The sequence below is a fragment of the Hyalella azteca genome, unplaced genomic scaffold (genome assembly GCF_000764305.2).
Source record: "Hyalella azteca isolate HAZT.00-mixed unplaced genomic scaffold, Hazt_2.0.2 contig1195, whole genome shotgun sequence".
NCBI classification, from domain to species: domain Eukaryota; kingdom Metazoa; phylum Arthropoda; class Malacostraca; order Amphipoda; family Hyalellidae; genus Hyalella; species Hyalella azteca.
The window spans coordinates 115,327-141,474 of record NW_025931522.1 but is presented as its reverse complement, the minus strand read 5'-3'; the positions used below and the strand labels follow the sequence as shown (position 1 = coordinate 141,474).

The following is a 26,148-nucleotide window of genomic DNA, read 5'->3' as shown; positions in this document are numbered from 1 at the left end:
ACAGATCAAGTTATGTTAGTGACGTCACTCACTGCACAAACAACTTTGCTACAAGGATACATGAAACGTAAACAAGCGAACACGTCGACCACCTTGAAACTTTGAGGGATGAGAGCATGTGTGAAGAAAAGCTATGACAGATCTTGGTCTGTATAATGTTGCGAGTCTTAATTTTTAATCAATAGGATAATATGAGACGAACAAGAACGCAGCAGACGATAACTACGAAGAAATTGATGATAGTGATCTCAAAACAACTGTAAACAAACAGCAAATAAAAGCGTTCACAAGCTGGGTCGACACGAAGCACTTGGGAGTAACAATGTGTAGGTATATGCGAAATAAAATAACTCAATGTAAAACATTGAATGCACTTCAACACATTGCCTAAATTCGATACAATGTATTGAATCCACCTTCAAGCATCAAAAAATTAAGTACAAAGCCATCGAGAATAAGACGTTCATTTACTTCAATTCGAAATAATGATACATCTCAAAACATATTTTCTATAATTTACATTCATTTACAGTCAACCTGTTCTGGTATAAATTGGTAAAGGAAGTGAACTTATAGGAAATATCTGTGACGTACAAGAATTAGCAATGCTAGGAAACATTGCATTGGATAACACACACGCATTGATTTGCATAAATCAAGAGGCATAGGAAGGTAATTTATCACGTATTGAATTGTCCGAATATTAAATAGAACAATAGCGTTAAAGGAATTCGCATAATGATATTATATTGAAAAAACGGTCCTAGGTTTAGAGTAAATTGTATTTTATCATATTTATCTATAGAATAAGAAAAATTTCGTCCTTCTAAACTTAGATAAGTTGAGAAATACGGATTAAAAAAGTAGACCTATCTATGTGCGAATAATTAATAGCGACTGATGTTTTTAAACTAAAACTACCAAAATACGATATGAAAATATCAAAATACCTAATAAAAATTAAAAAATATAGAAAGAAAACATCAAAATACGCTATTTCATGTAAAAATTAGATTTTATAGAGACTTTACAAGATAGAACAAGAGGAGCGTAGGTGCTAGCGGTGCATTCTTTTCATCGCGTCTAATTTGGTCAGACGGGCGCCGTGGAGGAAGAAGCTTGGTTTTGGCAGCCAAAGCTGACTCACGCAAGGCTAAGCGCTCCTTACGTTCACGCCTCACATGTCGCTGGTAACGCATGCATTGAAGCTCCGACCACAGCACGAGCATTTATAACGATACAAATTATTTTGAACGTAATAAAATCTCTACGACATTAGGCGAGAACAGAAATAATTTTTACTAATGTATTCGAATTTATACGAGATTTGGCGAGAACAAAAATAATTTTTACGACTATATTTGAATTTATACGAGATCTGACGTGAACAGAAATAATTATTACGAATGTAATCAATTCTAAACGAGATATGACGTGAACAGAAGTAATCAGCACGAATATAACCAAATGCATACGAGATCATATATTCATCGACATATCAAATGAAGAATATGTACAGACTAGAAATAGCTCCTACGTTATTATTTTTACCAAAAAACAATACACCTTCAAATTACGTAATTTACTGTTCATGGCGAACGTTCACGGGAATTCCAAAGTCGGAGGATGAAGTTCTCTCTACTGAGTAAAATTTGTTGTTCGATTAAATATGGACAGTTTTATAGCATATTAGCAAAAAAAGCACAAATTACAACAGTAGTTTCTTGCAATGCCGAAAAATGTAATCCGGAGTCTTTTTCCTCCGAAATCCTGTATTAGTAGCACGGCATGACGAAAAAAAACTAAAATTGAGCAATAAACTTTTGGAAGAAAGTTCGGACCTTTTACTAAGAAAAATGGAATGAAATTGAAATTTTGCGTGCGCAAATAACAAATATTTTCTACCCACTAGATCGTTTCTTTATTTTTAGGTAGATAAATAAACTGAATTCACGCAGCATAATCATTTTAGGATGAAAGGCAAAAATGCAATTTTTTTTATTTTCGAAAAAGATGACTATATGGCCCGGATTTCTTAATTTATATACAATCAAGAAAAGCATAAGAAAGCTTCGTAATGTTCACAAATGTTACTCCAGACGGCCTCGCAAATATGAACAAATAAACCAACTTTAATCTGAAAAACTTCAAAGGAGAGCTGGACCAAAGGGATGTCATATGTCAACTAAATATCAAACGACTATATCTGTGAAAGATCGCTACCCAAATATTTATGTAGGAATGCAATTTGGCTAGAACAACCACACACTTTTCACATATTACATAAGGATTGGTTTGGATGCTCTTTAGAATGTCGATTAAAAACATTAAAATATGCAATCAATGTGTACACTCACATGAATGTTAGAGAAGCTTCAAAAAATAGAACCCTAATTGTCTTAGTTTTGCATGTATTCAGCTTTAATTTATCCACAAGCCAATTTGAAATAAAAATTTTACCTCCTAAATTAACTTGCCGGTCGTAACGAAAATTACTCGCTCTCGTAATGATAAACCGTTATTTGAAATGAATTTTAGTCTCTCCGTATGTAATGAAGTCCTCCGGACCATACAGTCACGGCAATTTACAACACATCAGAATCAATGCACAAAATCCTAAATAAGGATGAATGTCATTTAGGAAAACCTCATTCACCATGAATTAGTACACGTGAAGTAACGGTCAACGTAATAAATATCTTACAACCAATTGGTAAATAATTGTAGATCGTAACGAGCTTCCGAGAAAAACCACCACACACAAATTTTTACTAACAATTTTTCTGACCCGAGTACACAATCACCGCAGTGAATGCAACAACCACAACCTATTCAAGAATAATTTCGTGAGCCAGAATTATCACTAGTAACACTAGATGTCTATGAGCATCAAATGATGATCATAGACATAGGTGGTTGATTTTATTTCAAGCCGATTTATTTCGGACGTGCAACGGTAGTCTGGTTATTTGCCGCCATACCTTATTAAAATTCAATTCTTTGTTTGAGTGATCATTCATCGTTTTCGTTATATTCATTTATGTTTAGAATGAATGTTTGCTTTTGCTTTAATTGGAAGTCCGCCTACGAATGGCTACTGGGCTTTTCATTTATGGTGGGCAACCACTGGCCACCTCAGCATAGGCATAGAAAAACTGCATCAAATGAAAATTGTCAAATTACCTGCCCCAGATTTTTGAGTAGGCGAGCCCCTGCCTGCTCCAGGCTGCAATATAATCCTGGCTTCACTTTTGAACATGGCGTTCAAATCCAAATCTCAAAGCTTATGAACACATAGCAATTATAATTAAATTTACAGTTAGATTAATCTCACATAACTTATAAGCTTTTTGGCATCACGTCAATTGAAGTAATATATGTAAGAATATCATACAAAAACTCTGTAAAATAAAATAGAAAGCAGCGAATCATAATACGAGATATTTAATATGTCAAGTTTCGTGGAAAATAAACGCGAGTAAAAAATAAATTTTACTCATGTTCTTGAGATGCGGAATAAAATTTGCAAGTCTACGAAAGTAGATATTTTCTTGTAGCAACGTTAATGGAACTCGTGTCATTAAAAAAACATTTCTTTGCCCAAAAAGTGAACCACGGAGACACGCGGATTAGATGTACATTATATTCGACAAAATAAAATTTAAAAACCGGTTTATGGCGTAGCGAAATGGGTGCCTTCACATTGAAGACTTAAGCCTTCGTTATAATTATGGTTACACATCAACAATCGTGGCTAAAATTCAGCCATCATAGTCTTCCAATATATTACATTATCGAGAACTGATAACACAAGTGTGAAGCGCCATGGAGACATCACTTGGCGTTACGTCGTCATATTTTTCAATGCAGATTATTGAGAGCTATAATCGATCGCTTGAGAGATTTTCATGATGTTCAGTAGTCAAGAAAATAAACAATTTCAAGATATAAAATGATTAACTGCAAAATTTCACCTCGGATGATGTTATTAAAAAAGGAACACGTCGTTCAAAGCTCAAACTTCGAATTTGAAGGGATGAATCTTAGCTGAAATGTACACACGGGATGTTGAAGTATAACGAAGCAGTCGCGTATACATGCCTCGGCACACTGAGATGTTTAGCTCAGTTCTACCTTGAAGCAAGCCAAACATTGTTAATTGTAATGGCTGTAGCTGTTTATGACGTATGGCTGTAGTTGATTTGAATGTGTGCGTTATTGATTGTAGGGTATGTCTGTAGTCGGTTTTAGTATGTATGTCTGTAGTTAATTGTAATGAATATCTTTGGTCGATTGTATTAAATGAATGAATTTGCTTATAATGCATGTCCGTAGTTAGGTGATGTATGTCTCCGGGCAGAACGCAAAATCAGAGCAGGAAATGTTGATGTTTTAGACCAGTTAACAAATAACTTCCTCCCAGTAGAAATTAATAATATTGTTGCCACAAGATTCCTGCATAAATGGTGACGTAATGACTGCTATACAATAACCTTAAGAGGCAGAAGTAAGAAAACGAGCACCAAAGATTATACAAGAAATATCAGCAAAAAACTTTCTGATAGGACGTGAGCAAGCAAGAATTTAGACTAGTCAGTGCTCTGTACATACTTAAAATTGAACCACGATTTTTCGAGGCCCCAAACAAACGGCTCGTACAAAAGCAGCTCTCATACAAGCAAGATAAGGGCACGTCGGTCTCTTCAAGAGAGCAATTAGGTGGGCGCTATGATGCCTAATAAGGCTATGTTCTTGCACCACTAACTGGCGCTCAACTCTGAACGCACCTTACTCGAAACTTCGATCGAAAACTTTAACAGCTACTTATAATTTAAATATCATTAATTTCATTAGTTTTTATCAATTTTCAAATAATTTTTTCTTGACTTCATTTTATTGGTTTTCATTATTTGTTATTATTTTAACCATTTATGAATAACCATAGCGCAAAATTTAACCTAATTCATGATGGGCATGAGTTTGACATGGAAGTATCAGCCATAATGTAGTCTGAATATGGAACGTTGCTAAAATTAGTTCAATAATGACGTTTTTATACATGTCGTGCCGAAATCGCAGAATTGCCGAATCTATGGAATCGGCAGCCAGTTTGCTTAATCTGTAGAATCAGAATTTTGTCTAGCATCTACTTTATATGCTGATTCAGAAAATCGGATGTTAAAGTTAGGGTTAGAACATTAATCGGCAGTTAAGAGTTAGAAAAGGTTAGGTCAAGTTCATTTATATTTGAATATTAAAAAAAGATCTTGGCTGACTGACCTAACCCCAGATTCCAATAGTATAAAAATGCTTACTCTACAAATTAGGCCAACGGGCTGCCGATTCCAAAGAATCGGCAATTCCGCGATTTCGGCACGACATATACATATATGCAATGTATAAAAAATATGTGTTCACTCCTTCAAGTTATTCCGCGTGTTGCTTTACAATGAATAACAATTGGACACATAACTTGTGTAGAAAATGAATGAAACTATAAGGCAATGATAATCGAAACTAATGCATTATTGCAATACAGTGATGCAAGCAAAAATTAAAAAGGCATTAGAATCAGAAGCGTTACAATCGAATAAAACACAGCAACGAGTTGCGCTTGTACTGATGGGCAGAAGCAACAAACAAACAATACTGAAGTATCCATAGCAACTTGTAATGCGTCGAGAATAAAAGTTTGTACGTAATAAAAGTTTGTATGAATTAAGCCATCAAAAATACAGTATGTACAACACACAACCAACCGCCAGCGTTGGGGTCCATGGCTCAGAGGCGCTGGCACTCAAACAAGAGTAACCACCGAACTCGAGAGAACTTCAATGCTAAATTAGAAACAAGACGAAGAATCTGGCACAAGGACGGTTCAAGCTTAAATTTAGGTTTTCCTGTTGGGCCGCGACACTGCGTTTGAAATTTTCAAGGTCCGCATCCGCGAATGCGGGATTGATCGAACTCGCGAATTCTGATATAACTGATCCAGAATTCTGATATAACTGATGAATTCCTTCTATAACTGATGTAGTTAATTAAGAATAGTCATTTAAGGTGCAGTAATTTGGTAATAGTCAGTTACGTTGCAGTCACATAGTGAATGCAGTCACTTACGGTACATTATCCCGAATTAAAGCCTTCCAAATTATACCGTCATGAAATAAGTTTACAAATCGTGAGTAATAATTTCAGTAAAAATTTCAAAGCCCATTTAGATAAATTGGCTCTACCAATTCTTAGCATTTTAACAAAAATGCTAAAATTTATGTGATTTTAGCTCAAATGACAACGGCAGTGTAATAGAAACGCAGTCAATGAAATAAGAAGCCAATTTTGTTAATTTTGCCGTATAAACAAAAAAATTTTGTATAAATGCCAAGACAATATATCACTAACAATTTAAGTCAATTTTTAAAGAATGCCACATTCAGTGTGTTGTGGTTGTGGGAACCACAACAAGTGCAGTATTTAATAACGATCGGTGTTATTTCAATACATTGTGTTATCACTTAGCTTCTATGCATTGGAAATATGTTTTCTATTAAACAATATCTAACCAGCTTGTTGCTACAACAACGCCCCACTAATCAACTACATCTTTTCATTTCTAAAAGAAAATTTCGACCAAGCAATAAAAACTCAGGTAACCAACAATTAAACAAAAAATGTCAAAATTTTAGTTAAGATGAAAGTCACAGGACGACACGCAACACGCGAGTTACCCAGAGCAAGCACCAGTGCAAGACTGTTCAGTAAAGAGAACTAAGAGAGCCATCTGCCAGAGCCGCCGCCACCACCGTCAAGTACCAGCAAGGCACCACCACCACCTGCACCTGCTGCAAGTGCCAAATCTCTGCCCTTGTGCCACCTGCCTTGTCTTCCCTACATTGCGCCCGTATTACTCAGAGAAATGATCGTGACTTTGTACTAAAGGTTGTACTAGACGAAGCTATGCAGAAGCATATGTTCAGTCTTAAAATGCCTAGCAAATTACGGACCAGGCAATAAGTCCAGCAGCTATCTCAATCAATCGTAAGCTATGGAAAGATCGGGTTCCAAAGGCCGGATCCCTTGTGAATCAAGTCACGAAAAGTTCAAGAATCGGCAACAGGCCATGGGCCTATTTATTCAACGCCGACACTTCTATTCTATTCTAATAGCGATTGACTTCTGCCCTTGCGTGGATTATCTTGACCCAGTTAGATCTTGCATAAGAGGATATCTGGGCTACATGCGCTCTATGTTCGTGCTGCGGGCAAGAAAGTACGTCACTATTTGGACAATTTGATCCATTCATTCTTCTGAGTGCATTACTCGCACCAGCTGTCAAGTCTAGTGCGGGCAAGAAAGTACGTCACTATTTGGACAATTTGATCCATTCATTCTTCTGAGTGTGTTACTCACACCAGCTGTCAAGTCTAGTGTATTTCAATTGATCCACTCACAGCCGTTGCTTTGCTTCGTTTAAACATTCACAGCTTATGTGTATTGATTGGAATTTAAAAGCCGCATGCTTGTCTGGTTGACAATTTTATATCGGCGCTATGAATGGCATTGGTTATTGTAGAAGTTTTTCGCTAATATCACATCCTTGCTATATATCCTAATTCCACAAAACGTTTTCAATATCGCCGCTATAGCATTCAATTCGAACATTTTAATTGATATTCACAATTCACATTGGAAATAAGAATTATTATACGACATTATAAGACAAAAAATTATTTCTAAACAAATTTTATTCACCTGATTTGTGACTGTCTTGCAAGTCGAAAACATTTCGATGTAATGCTACATTTAAAATGCTAATGAAAATATCATTACTTTTACCAATTAAGGCACGAAAATTATTTTATGACAATAAGAATAGAGTCGAGAAAGGAAAATTTTCAGTTTTACTTGACTGCGATATGGTTAATTATACCTATACTGCAACCCGAAGAATAAATAAATAAAAAATACTAATTTAATAAAAGGGAAAATTGGTGATGATGACGATGAGGAACGCTGCAAGACTCCTTCAGTGAACAAAATTCACGAATAAAATTTTTCCTAGCACTGACACTCCTCTTGAGTAATTAAAGTATACTCAGTATACTTTTATTTGAATAAAAACTTTAATTTTAAGTATTAAATATTGGACAGTTAAAAAATCAACTATGATTCCCATCCTGATTTTGTTTCATCTTTAAAAGAAGTAAAGTTGTAATTTGAGTCTCAAAATCAGGCGCTTTAAGCACGCGACGAAATTTCAACAGGAAACTTAGAATTAACGTACAATATCACATGACGGTTTTTATCTGTTTGGCACGACAGTGCAGAAGCTTGAGGAACGAAATATAACGGCAACATTAAAAGAATCATTCTACGTAACTTAGGACTGTTGCCAACAATAAGCTGAGCTTAGCTCGTGGCTGAACTAATTGTCATTGTTAACAGCTTTTGGCATGAAGTACAATATGATTGTGCATTACAGCAGTTAACACATGAGCCGGGTAATGTCTAATACGCAACAACCGATACAAACCCAGTACGTCTGCACGGGTCGCCATTTGCAATGCATCAAATATGCGCGGCCTGCGCGTGACACCATTTGTAATGCATCAAATATGCGCGGCCTGCGCGTGGACACCATTTGTATTGCATCAAATATGCGCGGCCTGCGCGTGGACACCATTTGTAATGCATCAAATATGCGCGGCCTGCGCGTGGCCCCATTTGTAATGCATCAAATATGCGCGGCCTGCGCGTGTATCACAATGTACGGAATCCCTACCGCTATAGCAAATAATTCTCCGTATCAACAAAAGGTAGGGAATCCGTACACAACTTTGCTAACTGGTTCACTGCAGTTTCAAAATTTGAATACGCCACGTTGTCAGGCCTTTTGTCTACTGAAGATGAATTTAGTTACCAGTCCTGTAGATACGCATGCATGGCATCAAAATATTGAATGTATCTGTAGAGAAATGGTTGAGAAGCGAGATGTTGCATACACGGATGTGTCAGTGAACTGAAAATATGACCCATAAAACTTGGAATGGTCGTCGTTCTGAAACGACATTACAAGTGAAAGGACATTAATTTAGACACGGAAAAATGTCAGAACACAGGAAAATTAAAAAAAAAGTGGATTCTCACGCAGTAATAATCCAGGCTTTTAAAAGAGATATGAACGGTAAGTGTGGCGAAAAAAAGAAAGAGATCAGTCACCTTCTTTAAAAATTTTCATGGCTGTTTTATGGATCATTTCCGACAAAGAAAAAGTCAATAATAACGGAGAAGCCGTAATAAGATGGTGAAACAAGACCAAAACACTCAATAACAAGGAGGATGAAGTCGCAATAATATTGCAATGCAAGTTCAATATATTATTGAACCACGGCACTCAATTCACTAGCATTTACGGGCTATTACCTTATAGGATCCGCGAAACGTACGCTTACAATGAAATTAAAAAGTGAAGGATTTTGAAGGAAATATGGACTGAGATGGCAGGTCCTGTGCATACATAACATTTTCGGGGAGCTCTTGAATAGGATGAGAGCGTTAATCACATCATAAATATATTTACAAATGAAGTAAATTATGCCAATGAATCAACTTGAGCGTATATATGTGGACGTAACTATACGTTTATTTTCCAATGACAACACCTCAATAATAAGGACCAATTACAATGTGTAATTACCTTGTTATAGATGATATAAGCAAACAACACCGAGACGGATATTAGATGGATTTTGTAGACACGAGAAAATCAAATTTTCTTTGTTCTGACATTCACTTACCGAGCGTAGCAGGGGAGGTGAAAGTAATCGTGATGGTCCCGCGCGTTGTAGTATTTTGCAGCAAGCTTGGCTTCAGAGCAAATATACAGTAATTTTCGTACGGTATGTAAAGTTAGAACAATGCGATATCCTTCATTACTGATCATTTCCATTTATCCTTACAAATTTCAAATGCGATATCCTTCATTACTGATTGTGTCCATTTATCCTTACAAATTTCAACGCAAATTTGTAAGGAATTTGTTCTACTTTCATCAAGTAATGGCCGGTTGGTGTAACAAACTTCACTTTAAACACAAGGCACACAATTTACAAATGTAGCGTTAAATCAATAAATTCTTCTGAAAAAATTATAAAATATTGCGTCCACCATTCTAACGGATTTAACCGTACATCACAAGTTTGATTCTCTGGCAAGTAATGGACAATTAGATCGTCGATCGAACTCCTCAACGATTTCTAATAAAACAAAACAATATAACATATTATAATGATAGAAAAGAAATTAAAGTGATAAAGCTATGGTATAAATACGTTAACTTTTCTTATTGTACTGGGATATTTAAAGTAAGCTTATGGAACCAGAATATTTGGAAAGTAATTAAAGGATAATTGCTTCACTTTCCTCACATTTTATTCGACAGAATTAAAAAAAAGGCGGGATTCAACTCGTCGAGATTCATGGATACTTGAACGACAATAATAAAATGCTGAGAAATATAACGAATGTTTTATTTATAAAATATTCACACGCCTCTTCTGATTTGTTAACAAACAAGTGGGATTTCAAGTAACAGGATCAGAGCTCATTATAATGTCATATTTAAATTACCTCAGATCGTTTTTAGTATGATTAAGACAGAAGAGATGTCGTTTTCAAAACATAGATTCATAATCAATAAAACAAAAAATAGATAAACTGTCACCGAAGTCCAACGTATTGATTCATTGCATCTGAAAGTAAGAGGTTCCAATTACACGAGTTCTACGAACCGAAAACCCGCACGAGCAATCCAGAGCAAAACTTGCCGAGACCAAGTCCAGCCAGAGACTGAGCTGGACGACAAGATTAACGTTCATGATTTTACGTCTGCCTGAGATGACGTTGTTCTTATAGTGCGTGTTCATGAGCTAGGGAGAATATCGCGACAAATTTGCAGAAATTCCTGCCGGAAAGTAGACTGAAGAAAAGTATTTAATACTTCAAATATTTTTTTCACTCCAAAACAGAAGACGCTGATTCAATTAGATTATTTGAAGACACGGACCAATATATAATTTAATTTGAAAGAATATAATTGAACGTGGCTTTGAAAGAATTATAATTATAAAAACGTGACTATTATAATTATAAAAACGCGAAAGAATTATAAAAACGTGACTTTTCACACTGTGGTTTTTATAATCTGCATGGGATTTAACAAAAGGAATGTCAAGTATTGAATCCGGTAGAATCCAAATTTGTCGATATACCGCTGGCTGTGAGTACGTTGAACTCAAGCATAAGCTCAAGTGCGACCGACTGGTTTCAAAAACAATTTTTTTCGCTGCTTTGCATAGAGCCACAGACGACATCACTTCTGCATAGTCATGCAGCTCAAACATCAGCTACAGCAGCTCAAACAACTTTGCCAGCAGCTCAAGCAAATGCTACAGCAGCTCAAACAACTGCTAGAGCAGCTCAAGCAACTGCTGCAGCCGCTCAAACAACTTTGCCAGCAGCTCAAACAACTGCTAGAGCAGCTCAAGCAACTGCTACAGCAGCTCAAACAACTGCTGCAGCAGCTCAAGCAACTGCTAGAGCAGCTCAAGCAACTGCTGGGGCGGCATTAAATTCCATCCACGGCGACTGTTTACTTCATAAAAAAAACTCTGAGATTGAAGCGAGATTTTCCTGCAATTTTTGTTTAAATAGAGATGCGTTTATGTAAAAAAAACAATGATGCATTTATGCAAAAAAACAGTGATGCATTTTTCGCCCTTGTGAAAAATGCAGTTTGACCCAGCAAAATGAGGTATCAGTGCTATACAAGCGCTCTCTTCTGGTGCTCTGGGTATGAAAGCATGTCGCTCTTTGGATAATTTGACTCGTACATTTTTCTGAGTTGAATACGACGGCTTGCGCAGCTGAATAAGAACTTCAAGATTTTCAGGAATTCAACAACGATGAAAAAACGATGGGATGTTGAATGTGATAATACGAGTTTCAGAATCGGTTCACAAGTTTCTTCAGTGAACTTTGAATAGGTTTTTAAGTTGGCTAAAACAATGAAAAAATACACGTGCCAATGCTAAAAGAAAATTCAACAATAAATAAATAACCGTAAAACCGAATTGGTTAGTTATCATGTAAACCTAAAAGAATTATCAACTATTTGTAACTGATATTTGGAATAATCTAACAGAAATTAGTTGATTATTATAAGCAGTTATATGTACTTTCCAAGTAACCCTTTCCACGGTTGCTTGGAAAGGGTCAAATTATTGTTCAACCCTTCACAACCAGATTTTAAGTAAATAAAAACACAAATCCAAAGCAAAATTTCCTTAATCTACAATGTAAATATTACTTCATAATGAGTGTGCTTCGGAAACGTAAATTGAACAATAAAATGCGCTTGACATGCACAATGAAAAACCACTGGTTGTTTATTAATCAAATTGATTGATATTTATTAGCTGTAGAGGATATTTGGGTTTAGTTTTGAGGAATAGTTTTTACGAGATTTTTTTGCAACTTGGGACTACAAGAAGTATTAAAAGTGACTTGCTTTATTGAATAAATTAAAAACTTCATTGTACCTGTATTCAAATTTTCACGGTATCCGTAAATTTCACCTCTTATATAGCAACACGATAGTTGGGCAATTTTGGTGCAAGTACCTATAACCTATGGGTCAAGCTTGCGCGTGTCCGAAATAAAACTTAGTTTAAAAATTGTCAACACGAATTAGCCCGAGTATATTGACATCAAACAACACCACACCGTCATCAGGAAATACCTCTGCATGACTCAGAATTGCGACACGGCTTGGTGACGTATCAAGCAGATTACGCACTGGCAACGAGTGTAGTCACCTTGAGTTGCTTACTTCCATTTCAGGGCCTATACTTTAAAAAAAATGTTAAGAGATCGTAAGTTCATCAGCCAATCATTGACGGCCTTTCAAGCAAAATCCACCAATCATAGACAAGAAAATAGAGCGTATAAGTACTTACGTTCACTTAGCCAGTTTTGAAAGTATATGGCCCCAGATTAACCTAGAAGACGTCTTCGATCGCAATCTGGTCTACACATGAGCTACGTATTCACACTACGCCTAAATTAGGATAGTTATTAAAACATTTCTGCATTAATAGGGGCACTGTTGATACGTTTCAATGTTCCTTTCCGTATCTGGTGAACTGCTGCCGATTTCGTATTAGAAGGCAGAATTTGCTTGTTGAAACACGTGCGAATAATTACCAGAGAATTCGTTGATTTAAATTTTCAGGGTCGAACGATTCTTCAGATGACGATGAATAACTGACCAAGGACAGAACCACAATAAACAGTGTTGAAAGAGGAAGAAAATTTGCTAATGGTTACACCCAAAATTTAATCTTCGTTGGAGGAGATGCAAGGCAGCAGAGCAGAGAATTTTATGAAAAATTGAAAAGACTTAGATAGGCAGGCATGCGGTGGCAAGCTCTGAAATAATATCGGTATATTGCTGTCATATAAATTATACGGAGGCAGAACGCGCGTCTCGTGCAGACATTATAGCGAAGTTTACATCAGGCGCACGAAGAAGCATAGGTCGGTGTTATATGGCATAGAAAAAACGCATCAAAGTTCCCGCCTTCAGCTGAAAGATGTCCCTATCGCAATAAAAACGTGAATCATTTTTTAAATGCTCATATAAATTTGATTTTATTTCGGGGGATTAACTTCAGACATAAGGAAACAAAATACATTTCAATAAATATAAATATAGAATACCTTTCAAAAATTCACAGGAAGCGATTTTGTGAAACTTTATTAACTGTATGGTCTGCGTGATTTCGTAAAAAGGTCATAATAATCATCTGAAAAAATTTTCACACTATAAACTTATGAACCAATTCTTCAGATCAATGATAAAGTTCGAACAAGCATGTAGTAATCTAGCTAGAAGAAACAGTTCTTGATTGTTAAATCACCGAAAAATTAATCTAAATCAAAAGATCCCGTCAACGAACAATAAAAAAATAACAGGATACAAACAAATTCAACAGGTCTGATAACAATAAGGATACCTCAGCTATTAAGTTGAATTAAAAGATAAACATTAAAAAGGCGTTGGCACAGGCGGTGTGGCAGCGCTCGTATCAACCGTGGGCGAGCCGCCGCTATGGCATGCGTAGCGCGCAACTCCCACGACGCAGGCCTTGATCGCGCGCGTAGGTCGGCAGTAAACCAAGGGCATCAAGGCGCTACCGTCCCCACACGCGCAGGACGGCAGTAAACCAAGGGCATCAAGGCGCTACCGTCCCCACACGCGTAGGACGGCAGTAAACCAACACCCAAAGAAATGAGAGGAACATTATTAAAAATTTGTCCAACTACCGCCAATGTGAGGGTCATCCTGACATAGTTTAGCCCAGCAAAAGTGGTATATCATTGCTATTTTCGCTCTCTGCTCGTGCTGTGGCCTAGAAGTTGTCACAATTTGAGCAATACGACTCATTAAATTTTCTGAGTGCAGGACGAAAAGGCAAAACCATCCAATGCAGCAATATTTTTTAGTTAATTCGCTATGGTCCTCAGTTGTACCTATCACTCATTTATGTAGATCGCATGAGTGAAAACCGATTAACATATACCTATCATATACGTAACTACCTTCTACTGTTATAACAGCAGAAAACAATTGATTATCGATTAAGATTGTAGTGGCAATAGATAAAAAGCGTATACCGATCAAACATGAGTGAAGAATAACACCCGCGCGGTGTTCATATGAAACAAAAACGACATAACACCGGTAAATCTGTTGATTCATATTAAACGCTTGTCATCAATGATGGTAAGATTAAAGTCATTATATTCTTTACAAACCTTTCCCCCCACGCAGCAAGGTTAAGTTTATTTAAAGCTAATAAACCTTAAACGTAAGTTGTGTAAGAACCAGTTTATTCAGTTAAATAATTTCCATTAGATCAGTACGACTGAATCAGTAGGTACTCACTGAGACAGGAAGAAGACTGAGCCTTGTGCAGTTCAGAGACGTCCGAGTGCAGGTTAGAGAGGCTCGTAGATCTCTTCATCTGCTGTCTCTGGCGCAGCTGCTGCTGCTCCCACTGACGCATTGAGATGCCGCCCTACACCAGTACATGACAATTTGATTATTTATTTATCGAACAGTTAAGAGTACAGATATTTGCAGTCCGAAAAATAGAATAATTTATATTGAGAATAAAATAAAGTTAATATAACCTAAAATTATAAGTGATTCATAGATATGTCCACAAGTCTGAGAGAAGATCTAAAATAATGAATAAAAATTAATGAAAGAGAAACAGCCACAAATTATACCTTATTAACCCAGATAATGATACAATATCAAGATTCACCGTCGAACATAATCGAAAACTAATTCTCTGATAAAATTTTTACAGAAGTTTTTGACGAGTCTCTTGAAGTAGCAACATGTTTTGGATTTTGGGCCTTTCTAAAACAGAAATTAAAAATCGCAGTCAAATTAAAAAATAAGTAGATTTTTTTGTGTTTGCGACTTTAACGATTTAATGATTTGTCTATGTTTTTCTTACCGTCAGTTTTGAAACAGGTTTCCTGAACTCAACGGTCTTGTTGTCTGCAGGTGTTGACCGATCAACTTTGGTGAACACAGCCCGACGGTCATAAAAGCTCATGCCTCGGGCGACAGACGCGTTTCCAGTATCTTTGGCTTCGTCAGAATCGGGTGTGGGAGGAACATCAGGTTTCTGGCTAATAGAATTTTTCGAAGCCGCAACTTTTTGGACAGCGCGAGTGGTTCCATTCCAGGGTGTAGCCGTGTAGGCAGTTGTGGATACCCAAGGTTTAGGATTGGGTGCAGGTTTGGGAGTTATAAGGCTTCTCAATGGCTGGACGGTTGGAACCACGAAGGTGCGAGGAAGTGGGACCTGACTAGCGTTTGAGGATAACGTAGTGGAAGTCTTCGATAGAGACGTAGTGGGTGATGTGACAAAGTCAGATGAATCTGATCGCAGTAAATCTATGTTCAACTCACCATTTTGAGTACTGCTAGCAGAATCTATCGTCATTTTAGTACGGAAATTTCTAGGTAAAGACGAATATGAATCATTCGACAAAGTTTGCGACTCTGGTTCTTCACACGATTCGTGGAATCCGTTGACTTTGGGTACTTGCTTTTCTATTGTTGGCGACGAAACTATAGGATCGACACGTGCGATGTCTTCACTCCTGCCTGCTCCAGTAATATTGTCTAGAGTAGGGGCAGAATTTATCGTCCTCTGCGGGGTAGCATTGAGAGGATCGATACAAGCTTGCTTTAGCAGAGTACCGTCGACGATGGCTAGCTCTTCCTCTGGATCATCCAGTGAACCGGTTTGGTTTACCTTCAACCCATAGCTTATTTCTTCAGCCCGCGACTTGTAGGTTGAGATGGAGAAAATCATCGGCTTAGTCCGACTCGTTCTACTTGTAGGTTGTTTGAGTTCTAACGACGTGGTTTGTACGGCACTATCTGAATCTACTGACGACTCTGAAGAAACGCGGTCGATTCCTTTTGAAGAGTTTTTGGGACTTACAGCTTGTGATGAAGCGTTTTCATCTTGTTTGTTTTTAGAATCTAAAACTCCGTTAGATTTAACTTCAGGTGCTGCATATGTCGGTGCTGTAGAAGTTACCGCTGTCGGCACATCCAAGACTGTACGATTCAGTGGTTGTTGAGAAAAAGTTTCGTGAGAGCGATTGATCGCCTCAATTGCAACCGGCAATTCTACTCTCCCTGGATACGGCGGGGGAGGAATTTCAGGTATAGGGGGAGGCGCACTTTCGTAACTTGTTTCAGACCCAGATCTCGCTTCCTTTAATTCTTCGAAACCATTTTGACAACTTTCATAGCTGGAAATTGAATCGAATCTTGTTGTGGATGAATCCTTCAATCGGCTCGGGATTCTACGAATTTCACAAGGTGAAGAAGTCGATGAGTAAACTTCTGTGTACGTTTTTCTACTAGGTTCTAGTATAAGATCATTGAAATTTCTGTCGTTCTCTAATGATGTTTTGAGCTCAGATATCACATAATTCTTGACTTTTGGATCTATACTTGAAGATTTTTCATTTGTGTGGGGGTATTCTTCGGATGTGACCGATAATTTACCATCAACCACACCATTCGTGATCGCAATCTGTTTGGGGGGGTGTGAACTCAATTCGTTTCCATCGTTGAGACGCAAATTCTCAGTAGTTGAAGGCTGTGAAGCAACAATGTTAACGTTGACGGCGGAAGGCACAAGATAATCAACCTTTACCTCCTCATTTACCGCTTCGCTGGGAACGCTTTTTGATCTAATGGAATGGGCAGCTTCATCAGGTTGACCAGAGGCCCTTTGGTCTTCGGTTTGTTCCAGAAACTGGTTTTCGGGTTCTAGTTGGAAGATATTTGAGTCATTATCAACTACTTCATCTTCACGTGAATGATGAATGAAAGCAAACATTTCATCGACTTGTCTTGAATCTTGTTCAATAGAATCACTGTGGTACCTTGTTGAAAAATTTTCTTCCGAGGCTGTCTTGTGACTTTCATCCAGGGAAGGTGCTTTTTGGACCACTACATATTTGTCTAAATTTGAATTTTCTGCTTGTGCATCATCAACAACATCAACTGTGGGGCGGAGCTGTTCATCGTGTATGACTGGCATTGCTCTCGCAGTCTCAGTCACAACAGATATTTGTTCACCATTACTCAAACGGTCACTATCAAAAGAACCACAGTTGGTATGAACGTATTCTTCATGTGGAAGAGAAGGTACACCATTATGCATGAGAGCTGCACGATGACCGGACTTCGCATGCCCCTCCGCCTGATTCCCAATTTCGATTTCCACAGAACTTTCCGACGAAAAACTAAGCGACGTTCTTTGCACTTCGTGATCTGGAGGCAGTAAAAAAGGATTAGCAGGGAAATATTTTAAGCTGACGTCTTCCGTACACGAATTTTTGCTGGTCACGATAGGGTAAAATAATGTGAGGCTGACTTGAGACTGCAATCCTGATTTTGTTGAATTTTTTCAACTCGAACTATCGAGGTGAGAGTATCGCCCTGGTACGAATATAAGACGCAGCGACTTGATAAGTGTGATATAAGCTCCTAATTAGTGAATGAAGAATCAACGGTCAGTAAATAAAGTTGGAGAATAATCAGTATATCATCAATGTGATCATAAAAGTGAAGAAAACCGTAGGCCGATTTGATAGAATTTTTGAAGCAAAGCTGTACCTTTACCAGGAAGCAGGGGCAAAAAAGCAAGCTAATTTGAAAACAACGAATGGTGGATCAGCTATAAATGTTAATTGGAGGAAGTCGGTTGAGACGACTCGCAGAAAGTTATTTTGCTTGTAATAGCCATTAGATTAAAAGCGAATTGTGACTTGTAACGTACGTATGTAAAAAAACTTTTTTTTTTGCGAGTTCTCATTAACGATGTCAGGTGTACATATAAAAAAAGGAAGAAAACTCTACCGCGAAATTTCGTAAATACTGCATTGCAACGCCACACCAGAAACCAGGGAGATCCCTTAAACCACCATTAATTTTCATGCATCATTTTGGCTAGTTACTGTAACATCGGATAAGAATTATGCATGCACCATCAACCCAAATACTGTAAACCACGCAGAACCGCATGAAAATGTTAAAAATTTCCTGTTTCAAGCCTTTGTAACAACACAATACACTTGAATATGGATAGGAATGTTGATCCTATGTAAAATTTTACTGTAAATGTTCCATATGACAATTTGTAGAGTAATATAACTCTAAATAAATCTATCATTCACACCTTCATCCGAGTACAAAGATGCTCTCGATGAAAAAGGCGACCCATAAGTCGTATCAAGATCATCGCGAGGTGTGAACCAGGTTGGCTCCGATTGACTGCCTCGAACACTGAAGAAATCTTCACTTGCCGTGCTCTCTAAAGCAGGTGATTTGCACAATGTTAAATCGTTGCTTAAGGAGCTGTTGTGCAGCTCATTGGGCCCCGGTTGCAAGTCCCTCTCCGCCATTGTCGAGTTACGACTTTCAAATGCTTCGAGTGTAACGTTTTCGTCGTCGGAGGTATCAACACATTCCTCTGATAGAAGAGATAACAGGTCCAAATCAATGTCATTCACGTCTCTCTTCGCAGAGAGAATTTTGAGGTTGAAGTCATCGGCATTTCCAATTTCGGATGCTATTTCATTGTCCACGCGTTCGCAAACACTACGATACATGTCATCGGTAGATTGTTCAGAGTTTTCAGAATTTTGTGTCTCGTTGTTGAATGCGTAATCAATTGAAATGTCCATTTGGTCTTCAAGACGTGTAATGTCCATTTGGTCTTCAAGACGATCAGATTCATTTATGCGTCCAAGCGGAAATTTCTTGGATTTAATAAAAAAATTGTCTGTTAAAATTCCAGGTGACGTTTTCACATCCAAATTTAGGCCAACATTTTCTGCTGGAGTATATCCCTGGTCCTCGGTGGATGAATTAAAACTACTGGAATCAGAGTAATCCATGCGAGTGTCTGCTGGGTCGGCTGAGTATGGAATGTTATTATGTAGAAGATTTTTACTCGTTCCCCCGTGATTAGAGCTTGATGAATATTTCGAAGTAGAAGAAGGTTGCGTTGCAGAAGATTTAATTGAAGTAGAGATGAAAAATGGAGGGGGGATCATTTCTGTCGCCCTGTGAGAAAACACGGCATTAGGAGTTACGGGGTGGACAATGTCGAGATTTCTGATTTCGCCATAAATTTCGTCACTTTGCGACACGGGATCAGAAGAAATATTATGCGACGTTAACTCTGCAGATTTGGGAATGAGTGCAGCAACTCGTTTTGAGGCGAGGGTGTCGTTAGTAAAGCTGGTGCAGGTATCGTTATCATCAAGCTGGGATTCGTCGAGGTTAATAGGAGATTCAAACATTTTCAGCCCACAAGTCGAAGTCGGTCGGGAATAGTCTGGCAAAGCAGTCAATGTCTGTAAGTTTGAACTTGCATCTGAAGTCACGATTGAACTTGATTTATTGTTCTCATTCATCAGACACTCAATTTGGAGCACATCAGGAGCAGTGTGCACCGTTACAGCCTGATTGACAATATTCAGATCTTCACTGGGGGCAGACTTCGTCGATTTCAAGCTCAGCCCGAGACTTTCCACAAGAGCCTCGACAGGAGCCTCTAAAATGCTCATTTCAGTGCTAGAAACGTCGTGGGTTTTTAAGTACCTTATATTTTCAGGTTGTTGGGAGCTAGAAACATGGTATGCATCAAAAATCTTAACTGGTGATAAGCATACATTTTCGGCTGGATCATCATTTCGCTCTTTCAAATTCCCACTAGGCACATCTTTAAGCGAGTTACTTGCAGTATCATCTGAAACTTCCATACTCAACTCATTCGAGTAGAATTGTTTTGGATCTACAGGTCCATTTACGCAGATACTTAAAACATGTGCTAAATTCTCAGATGCTATTTCAGTCTTAACTAGCTTCGCCCCGACACGGTTCCTCAGAAAATCAGGCAGTTCGTCAGCGTCAGACTTTGGGTGCATGGGATGTTTGTCAACGTGGGCATTCTCAGACAAGGGATCATGCGCGGTGAGGCTTCCTTGTAGAGTTTCAGGGAAAGTTGGTGAAGATTTACGAGCTTTTTGTTCCTTGAGGAGTAAGTGTCGCGTGGAGAGACTCATTCGAGTGGGTGATGGGTTAGGAGACAAGGTAACTTGGTTAGGTGCGGTAGGAGAGGTGTTTAATGATAGATGAACTTCAACTGGTTCTGTAGCAGGGGTGTTGGGTAATAAAGTGCCGAGGGTGGGTGCGTTAGCAGAGGTGTTAGCAGCTAGAGTACCGAGGGTAGGTGCGTTAGCAGCTAGAGTACCGAAGACAGGTGCGTTAGCAGAGGTGTTAGCCGCTAGAGCACCAGGGAAAGAGGAGTTATTAGAGAGGTTAGCCGCAGGAGCGGAAGAATTCAAGGTTTTGAAAGACGGGAAAACTGGATCTATACTTCAAAATTTAAGAGGAACAAGCGCAAAAATTACGGTCATTTTACTGTATAACTGATAATGACTACTACTTCAAATTAATTAAAGAGGATAAATATTACAACTCCAGATTCGCACGTCTAACAAACTAAACTAGAAGCCCAATGGAAACAGACAAGCATCAATACCTTAGAACACTGAATGAAAGCAGAGAATTCATAGAAAAGAGAAATATAAAAGCGACAATTATTCCTCTTGCATCAGCAACTCACAGTAATACGAACCACGAACATTATAATATTTTCGTCGATTCATGGAATTTGTTTGCTAATCGCAGTGAAAAAATTAATGAATTATACAGGAAAATTCTATTCAAGCTGAAGCAGAACCCAATCATGGATAATGAACAGACTATGTGATATGCATGCCAAGAGCCATATTTCACGCCCTAAAGCTAAATTATACATCAAATTATTGAATTATTAACTGATTTTGATAATTATTATTATTTGATAATTATTAAATTTCTATTATGAACATAATTTAATCAATAATAATATTAAATTATTCCATAATCAATTGAATAACTTTAAAATTAATCATTGAATTATCAGCAATCGACAGAGAATGCAAATGAACGAGAAATAATTGCTCGTGCAAAAAGGCAAAGAAATAAGATCGCTCCGTGCACTGATGGATAATCGACCAAATCATTTATTGGTATGAAATATGCGGTTAACGTAGATGTTCTTAGCTGCTTATTTACTTAGTGAAAGTTTAATGTAGACGTATGAATTAAAATATGGAGTGAAGTAGCGAAAGGTGCGTTGTTGAAATTCAAAAAGTAATATTAAGGGAGTAATAGGCGTTCAATATAAATTAAGATTCACAACATTATTTGAAAATTAGTCGGTCTCACGGACTGATTTTCGAGAAGTCATGATCTCTATTGTGGTTATTGGAATTAGTATATCAAGCAATGTATTTTAAAAATTACATGAAAACATTCGAGCCGCAAGAGTGAAAATGATAATGTTCATTTATCATAGCATCGAAAATGCAGAAAGAATAACACATTCAAGAAAACCGTAAATCTTGGAGAAATTTAGAGGTTTCTTAACAGTGAAAAAAAAACGCAAACGAGAAACGAAAATTTCATAGTAAATAAAGTCAATAATTAAAGCAAATAAGTGTTTAGAGAAAGGAAAACCTCACGATGCAATTTGAAATATCTTTGCAGTGCGTTGAGTTAAAGAGTTACCAAATAAATATCAATTCACAAACAAGAATGACGGATTTAAATTAAATTCATGAAAGAAACATTCACGTTCATTGGGCAAAATATTATCTAAAAGAAGCTGGAATTGACAAGTTGCAGGTTCACGTGCAGGTCATTTTGAGATAGGTAATAATAAAGCTTTGATTGCTCAAATATTGTATACAGTGAGGTAATTGGGGAGTTTTCAACGGGATATAATATTCTTGAGGAGGTATAAAAATTCAAATTTCATGATATACAAAAGCAATAAAGATTTTTAAATAAAGTTTTTTTGGTTGGAACAGAATGAGAATATGAAAGAAATAATAAAATGGAGCGTTAGAAAGATTTTGGGACTTCCATCAAATTTTTCTAGAAAAGTAATTGAACAAAACGTCAAAACTTAACTCAGGGTATATGAGACTCAAAGAAACCTAGTTTTTAACTTACAAAACACGTAGAGATATATTTCAACTATACCATTACTTCATGTCTATCAGCTAAAATGTGTTCCAAATTAAGTAGAAATTCTTCTACTACGTTTTCATCTTTAAACTCGGAAACCAAAAAAGAATAAAGGGACTTGTTCAGCTTACCTGGCGTGGCCGCTGCAGCTGATGATGAACTGTACGACTCTACAGGAACTTCTACAGGTGAAATAGCGGGTTTTACGGTGGGATCTTTGGCAATTTCTGGATGAACTACGGAGGCAATTTCAGGGTGAACTACGGATGTATTCGGTGTTTGACTATCTGGGTCCGCATCGTTGTTCTTTTGACCCGTTTGAGAAAGCACAGGAGTACTGGAAGATGAGCGGTCTGCATCCAAAGAGATTTCTCTTTCTACAGGTGAAGGAGCAGTGGATGAAGTCTCGCTGACATCGTCAGGAAGTGAATGTCTGGATTGTGGAGACGATTGCATGGGTGTAGGTGACTCGGCAGACATGCTATCGTTGTCCACATCAGTGCTGGCGATAAGATCAGGCGTGTCACCAGAAATGCAGCGTTCAGAAGCATCGTCAATTGAAGAAGATTTGGAGGAAGGCAAGAATATTTCGGCTGTTATAACAGACGACTGGTTCACCAATTCCTCCAAGCTATTTTCACGGTCAGCAGGACTTCGGTTGGAGGTTTTCGGAGAGTGATCATGAGTTGAATTTTCTGTCAAAGTTCTTGTCGACCCCGAATCTTCCTTGGTGTTATTTGAAATCAATTTTTGACTAGAAGCATCACTGTCAGTGGAGGAATTATCCCCGAAGCCATTAGACGACATTGTGACATGTTGCTCGCTTTGCTCAATAGAATGTCCACCGTTGACGCCGTTCGTGTGAAGATGAACGCCGTTGTGGTTAACGGCATTAGGTTCTTCAGGAACAGTTGTCCGTTTTGAGTGCGAAGACTCCTCAGGAATTGCAGTAACTTGAAAAACCTCAGCCTTTGGAGGAACCGGTGCGCGTCTTCGGTTCCGAGGAGCGGCTTGAATCCCACCCGGAGGAACCGGTTGAACCTCACTCGGAGGAACCGGGTGAACCTCATCCGGAGGAACCGGGTGAACCGGCCCCGTTGGGGCAGGACCGGATTCGGACTGAGGTGGACCGGCAACACTTTCAGGTCCGCTAACTTCTGAGTTGGGAGGGCTGCCCAGAGAAATTTCCATTGATAAATTGTCTATATTTTGACATAATCACGCGTCAAAAATCAGAAAATCACGCGAGGAGATTTTTAATTTGTAAACTTGGTCGCAAATTTGTGAGCACGATTAGTCATACACAATCAGTCTTAACGAGATTTCTTTGATTTGATTTACGGCGACATAATGACATGATGAGATTAATGACTTGACAAGATAATGACATGATGAGATCAATGACTAGACAAGATGATTACATGACGAGATTAATGGCTTGACAAGATGATGACATGATGAGATTTATGACATGACCAGATTTAAGGAGAACAAGCTTGGTCACATACTAATCAGCATTGCTAGTCACACTACCAGTCATGACCAAACTATTCACCTGGCGCCCTGGTTGCGGTGGTCAGGCATCTCGTGGTGGTCTGAGGAGTCTGAGCTGCGGCGCGAGAGATTCGGCGCTTCTGCAGTCTGTGTCTGCAATTTATTTTTATTATCACCTGAATGTCACATTTAATAATATCTTATTGAATTATATTAAATTACTATTATTATGCGGCGCGAATGATTCGATGCTGCCGAAGACGCTTCCGTAGTCTGTGTTTGAAATTTATTTTTATTATCACCCGAATGTTACATTTAATACGTAATATGTTATTATATTATATTAAAATATTATTATATTCACGTATATTCATAAAATATGCATATCATGTTTTTATTATTCGGAATATTTCTGACATCGATCAGGGATGTTTTAAAACGAATATTTACTTCACAAGAAAAACTATTAGGTACCGTACTTCATTAGACATCTAATTTCGAACTCCTCAATACTTTAATATTTTACCAGGCATTTCTATCATCTTCCGAAAACAGAAACAATACCAAGCAAGTAGCTGCAGATCATTTAAAAAATTAAAATTTTTCACATATGTAATGTCTTACTTGCGTGCTCATGCATCCTTCATTTAAAATATCCTTCATTCAATAGATTTTTTTTTTCATAGCTCCTTTATTCGAATATATTCTATTCCAAATGTCATTTATTCGAATATACCGTATTCTATTTCAAATTTCCTTTATTCTAAAATATTCCCTTTTAAAAATCTTTTTATCCAAAATATTCCCTACCAAATATCCTGTATTTTAAAATATTCCCTGTCAAAGATATTTCTTTCGAAGATATTTTATTTTTTCAACAGACATAAAATTCATTTGGAATTTCGGCGTTACCTTGCCTGCGTGGGGCGGTAGGGAAGGTAACTCACCTTGCGCTTTTTAAAGAATAAACTATTAAAGGAAAAAGGATAAAAGTATTCAATTTAATCTGGGATAAAAAATTAACGTTTTAAAGGATAAATTAATTAAAAAATAAAAATAAAGTAATTAAAGGATAATTAGCCCACACTGCAACTCATATTTAGACGTTACCTTGCCATCGGGGGGCANTTTATACATTATATCATATATTGTATTACCATATATATTTGATTTTACATTATATTATGATACATTATTATAGTATACATCTTGCAAATTACGATATAATACAAGAACATACGAGACAACGCTTTTGGTAATGTAGCGCCAATTTTTATTATGGTTAAAAATGTAAAAGCAACGCAGTTCACAATTTAAAACTGCACAAAAGCATGAAGAAAAAACACCACATAAAAACTCTACAACACCACCACCTTTTGTTATTGTCAGTCTTGTTGTTAGCGTTGTTATTATGAGTGTTGTTGTTAGCGTTGGAGTTGGTGACGTTGGAGTGGCCGCGGCCGCCGAGGGTGGAGGACAGGCGGCCGTCCGATGGCCGCTCCAGCATGGACACTGGCCGGCCTCCGGGCTGCCGGGGCTGCGAACGATAGATTTTTATAGCAAAATTTTTGACAGTTTAATTCAATAATTAATAATACCATTAATAATAATAGTCAATAATAATAATGATAGTTTAATAATAAAATTATTTATACACAAATTTTTGACAGTTTAGTTCAATAATTAATAATACTAATAATAAAAGTTCAATAATAATAATGATAGTTAATAAATAATAATAATAGTTCAATAATAATATTTATAATAAAATTTTGGACAATTTAGTTAGATACCAACTAATGAACAAGCGTTTTTACCAAACACTACGGTACGAAAGTTTTTTCCCAAATAATTAGTTAGACTAGAGAGGAAAACTAGAAACGGACAAAATCATCCAT

The 26,148-nt window shown here is 37.4% G+C and overlaps 1 protein-coding gene across 1 annotated transcript in view; it reads right to left on the bottom strand.

The window, feature by feature from the left end:
* LOC108680969 (formin-J) overlaps positions 1 to 25,387 on the bottom strand; it is a 32,449-nt gene extending 7,062 nt beyond the window's left edge. The window contains exons 1-5 of the mRNA XM_047881771.1: positions 25,361 to 25,387; positions 24,312 to 24,403; positions 22,888 to 23,927; positions 15,591 to 17,941; positions 15,008 to 15,140 (exon numbers count right to left, since the gene is read on the bottom strand). Coding sequence (XP_047737727.1) covers positions 15,008 to 15,140; positions 15,591 to 17,941; positions 22,888 to 23,927; positions 24,312 to 24,403; positions 25,361 to 25,387 — 3,643 coding nt within the window. The remainder of the gene's footprint in view (positions 1 to 15,007; positions 15,141 to 15,590; positions 17,942 to 22,887; positions 23,928 to 24,311; positions 24,404 to 25,360) is intronic.
* Between the last annotated feature and the right edge of the window lie 761 nt (positions 25,388 to 26,148).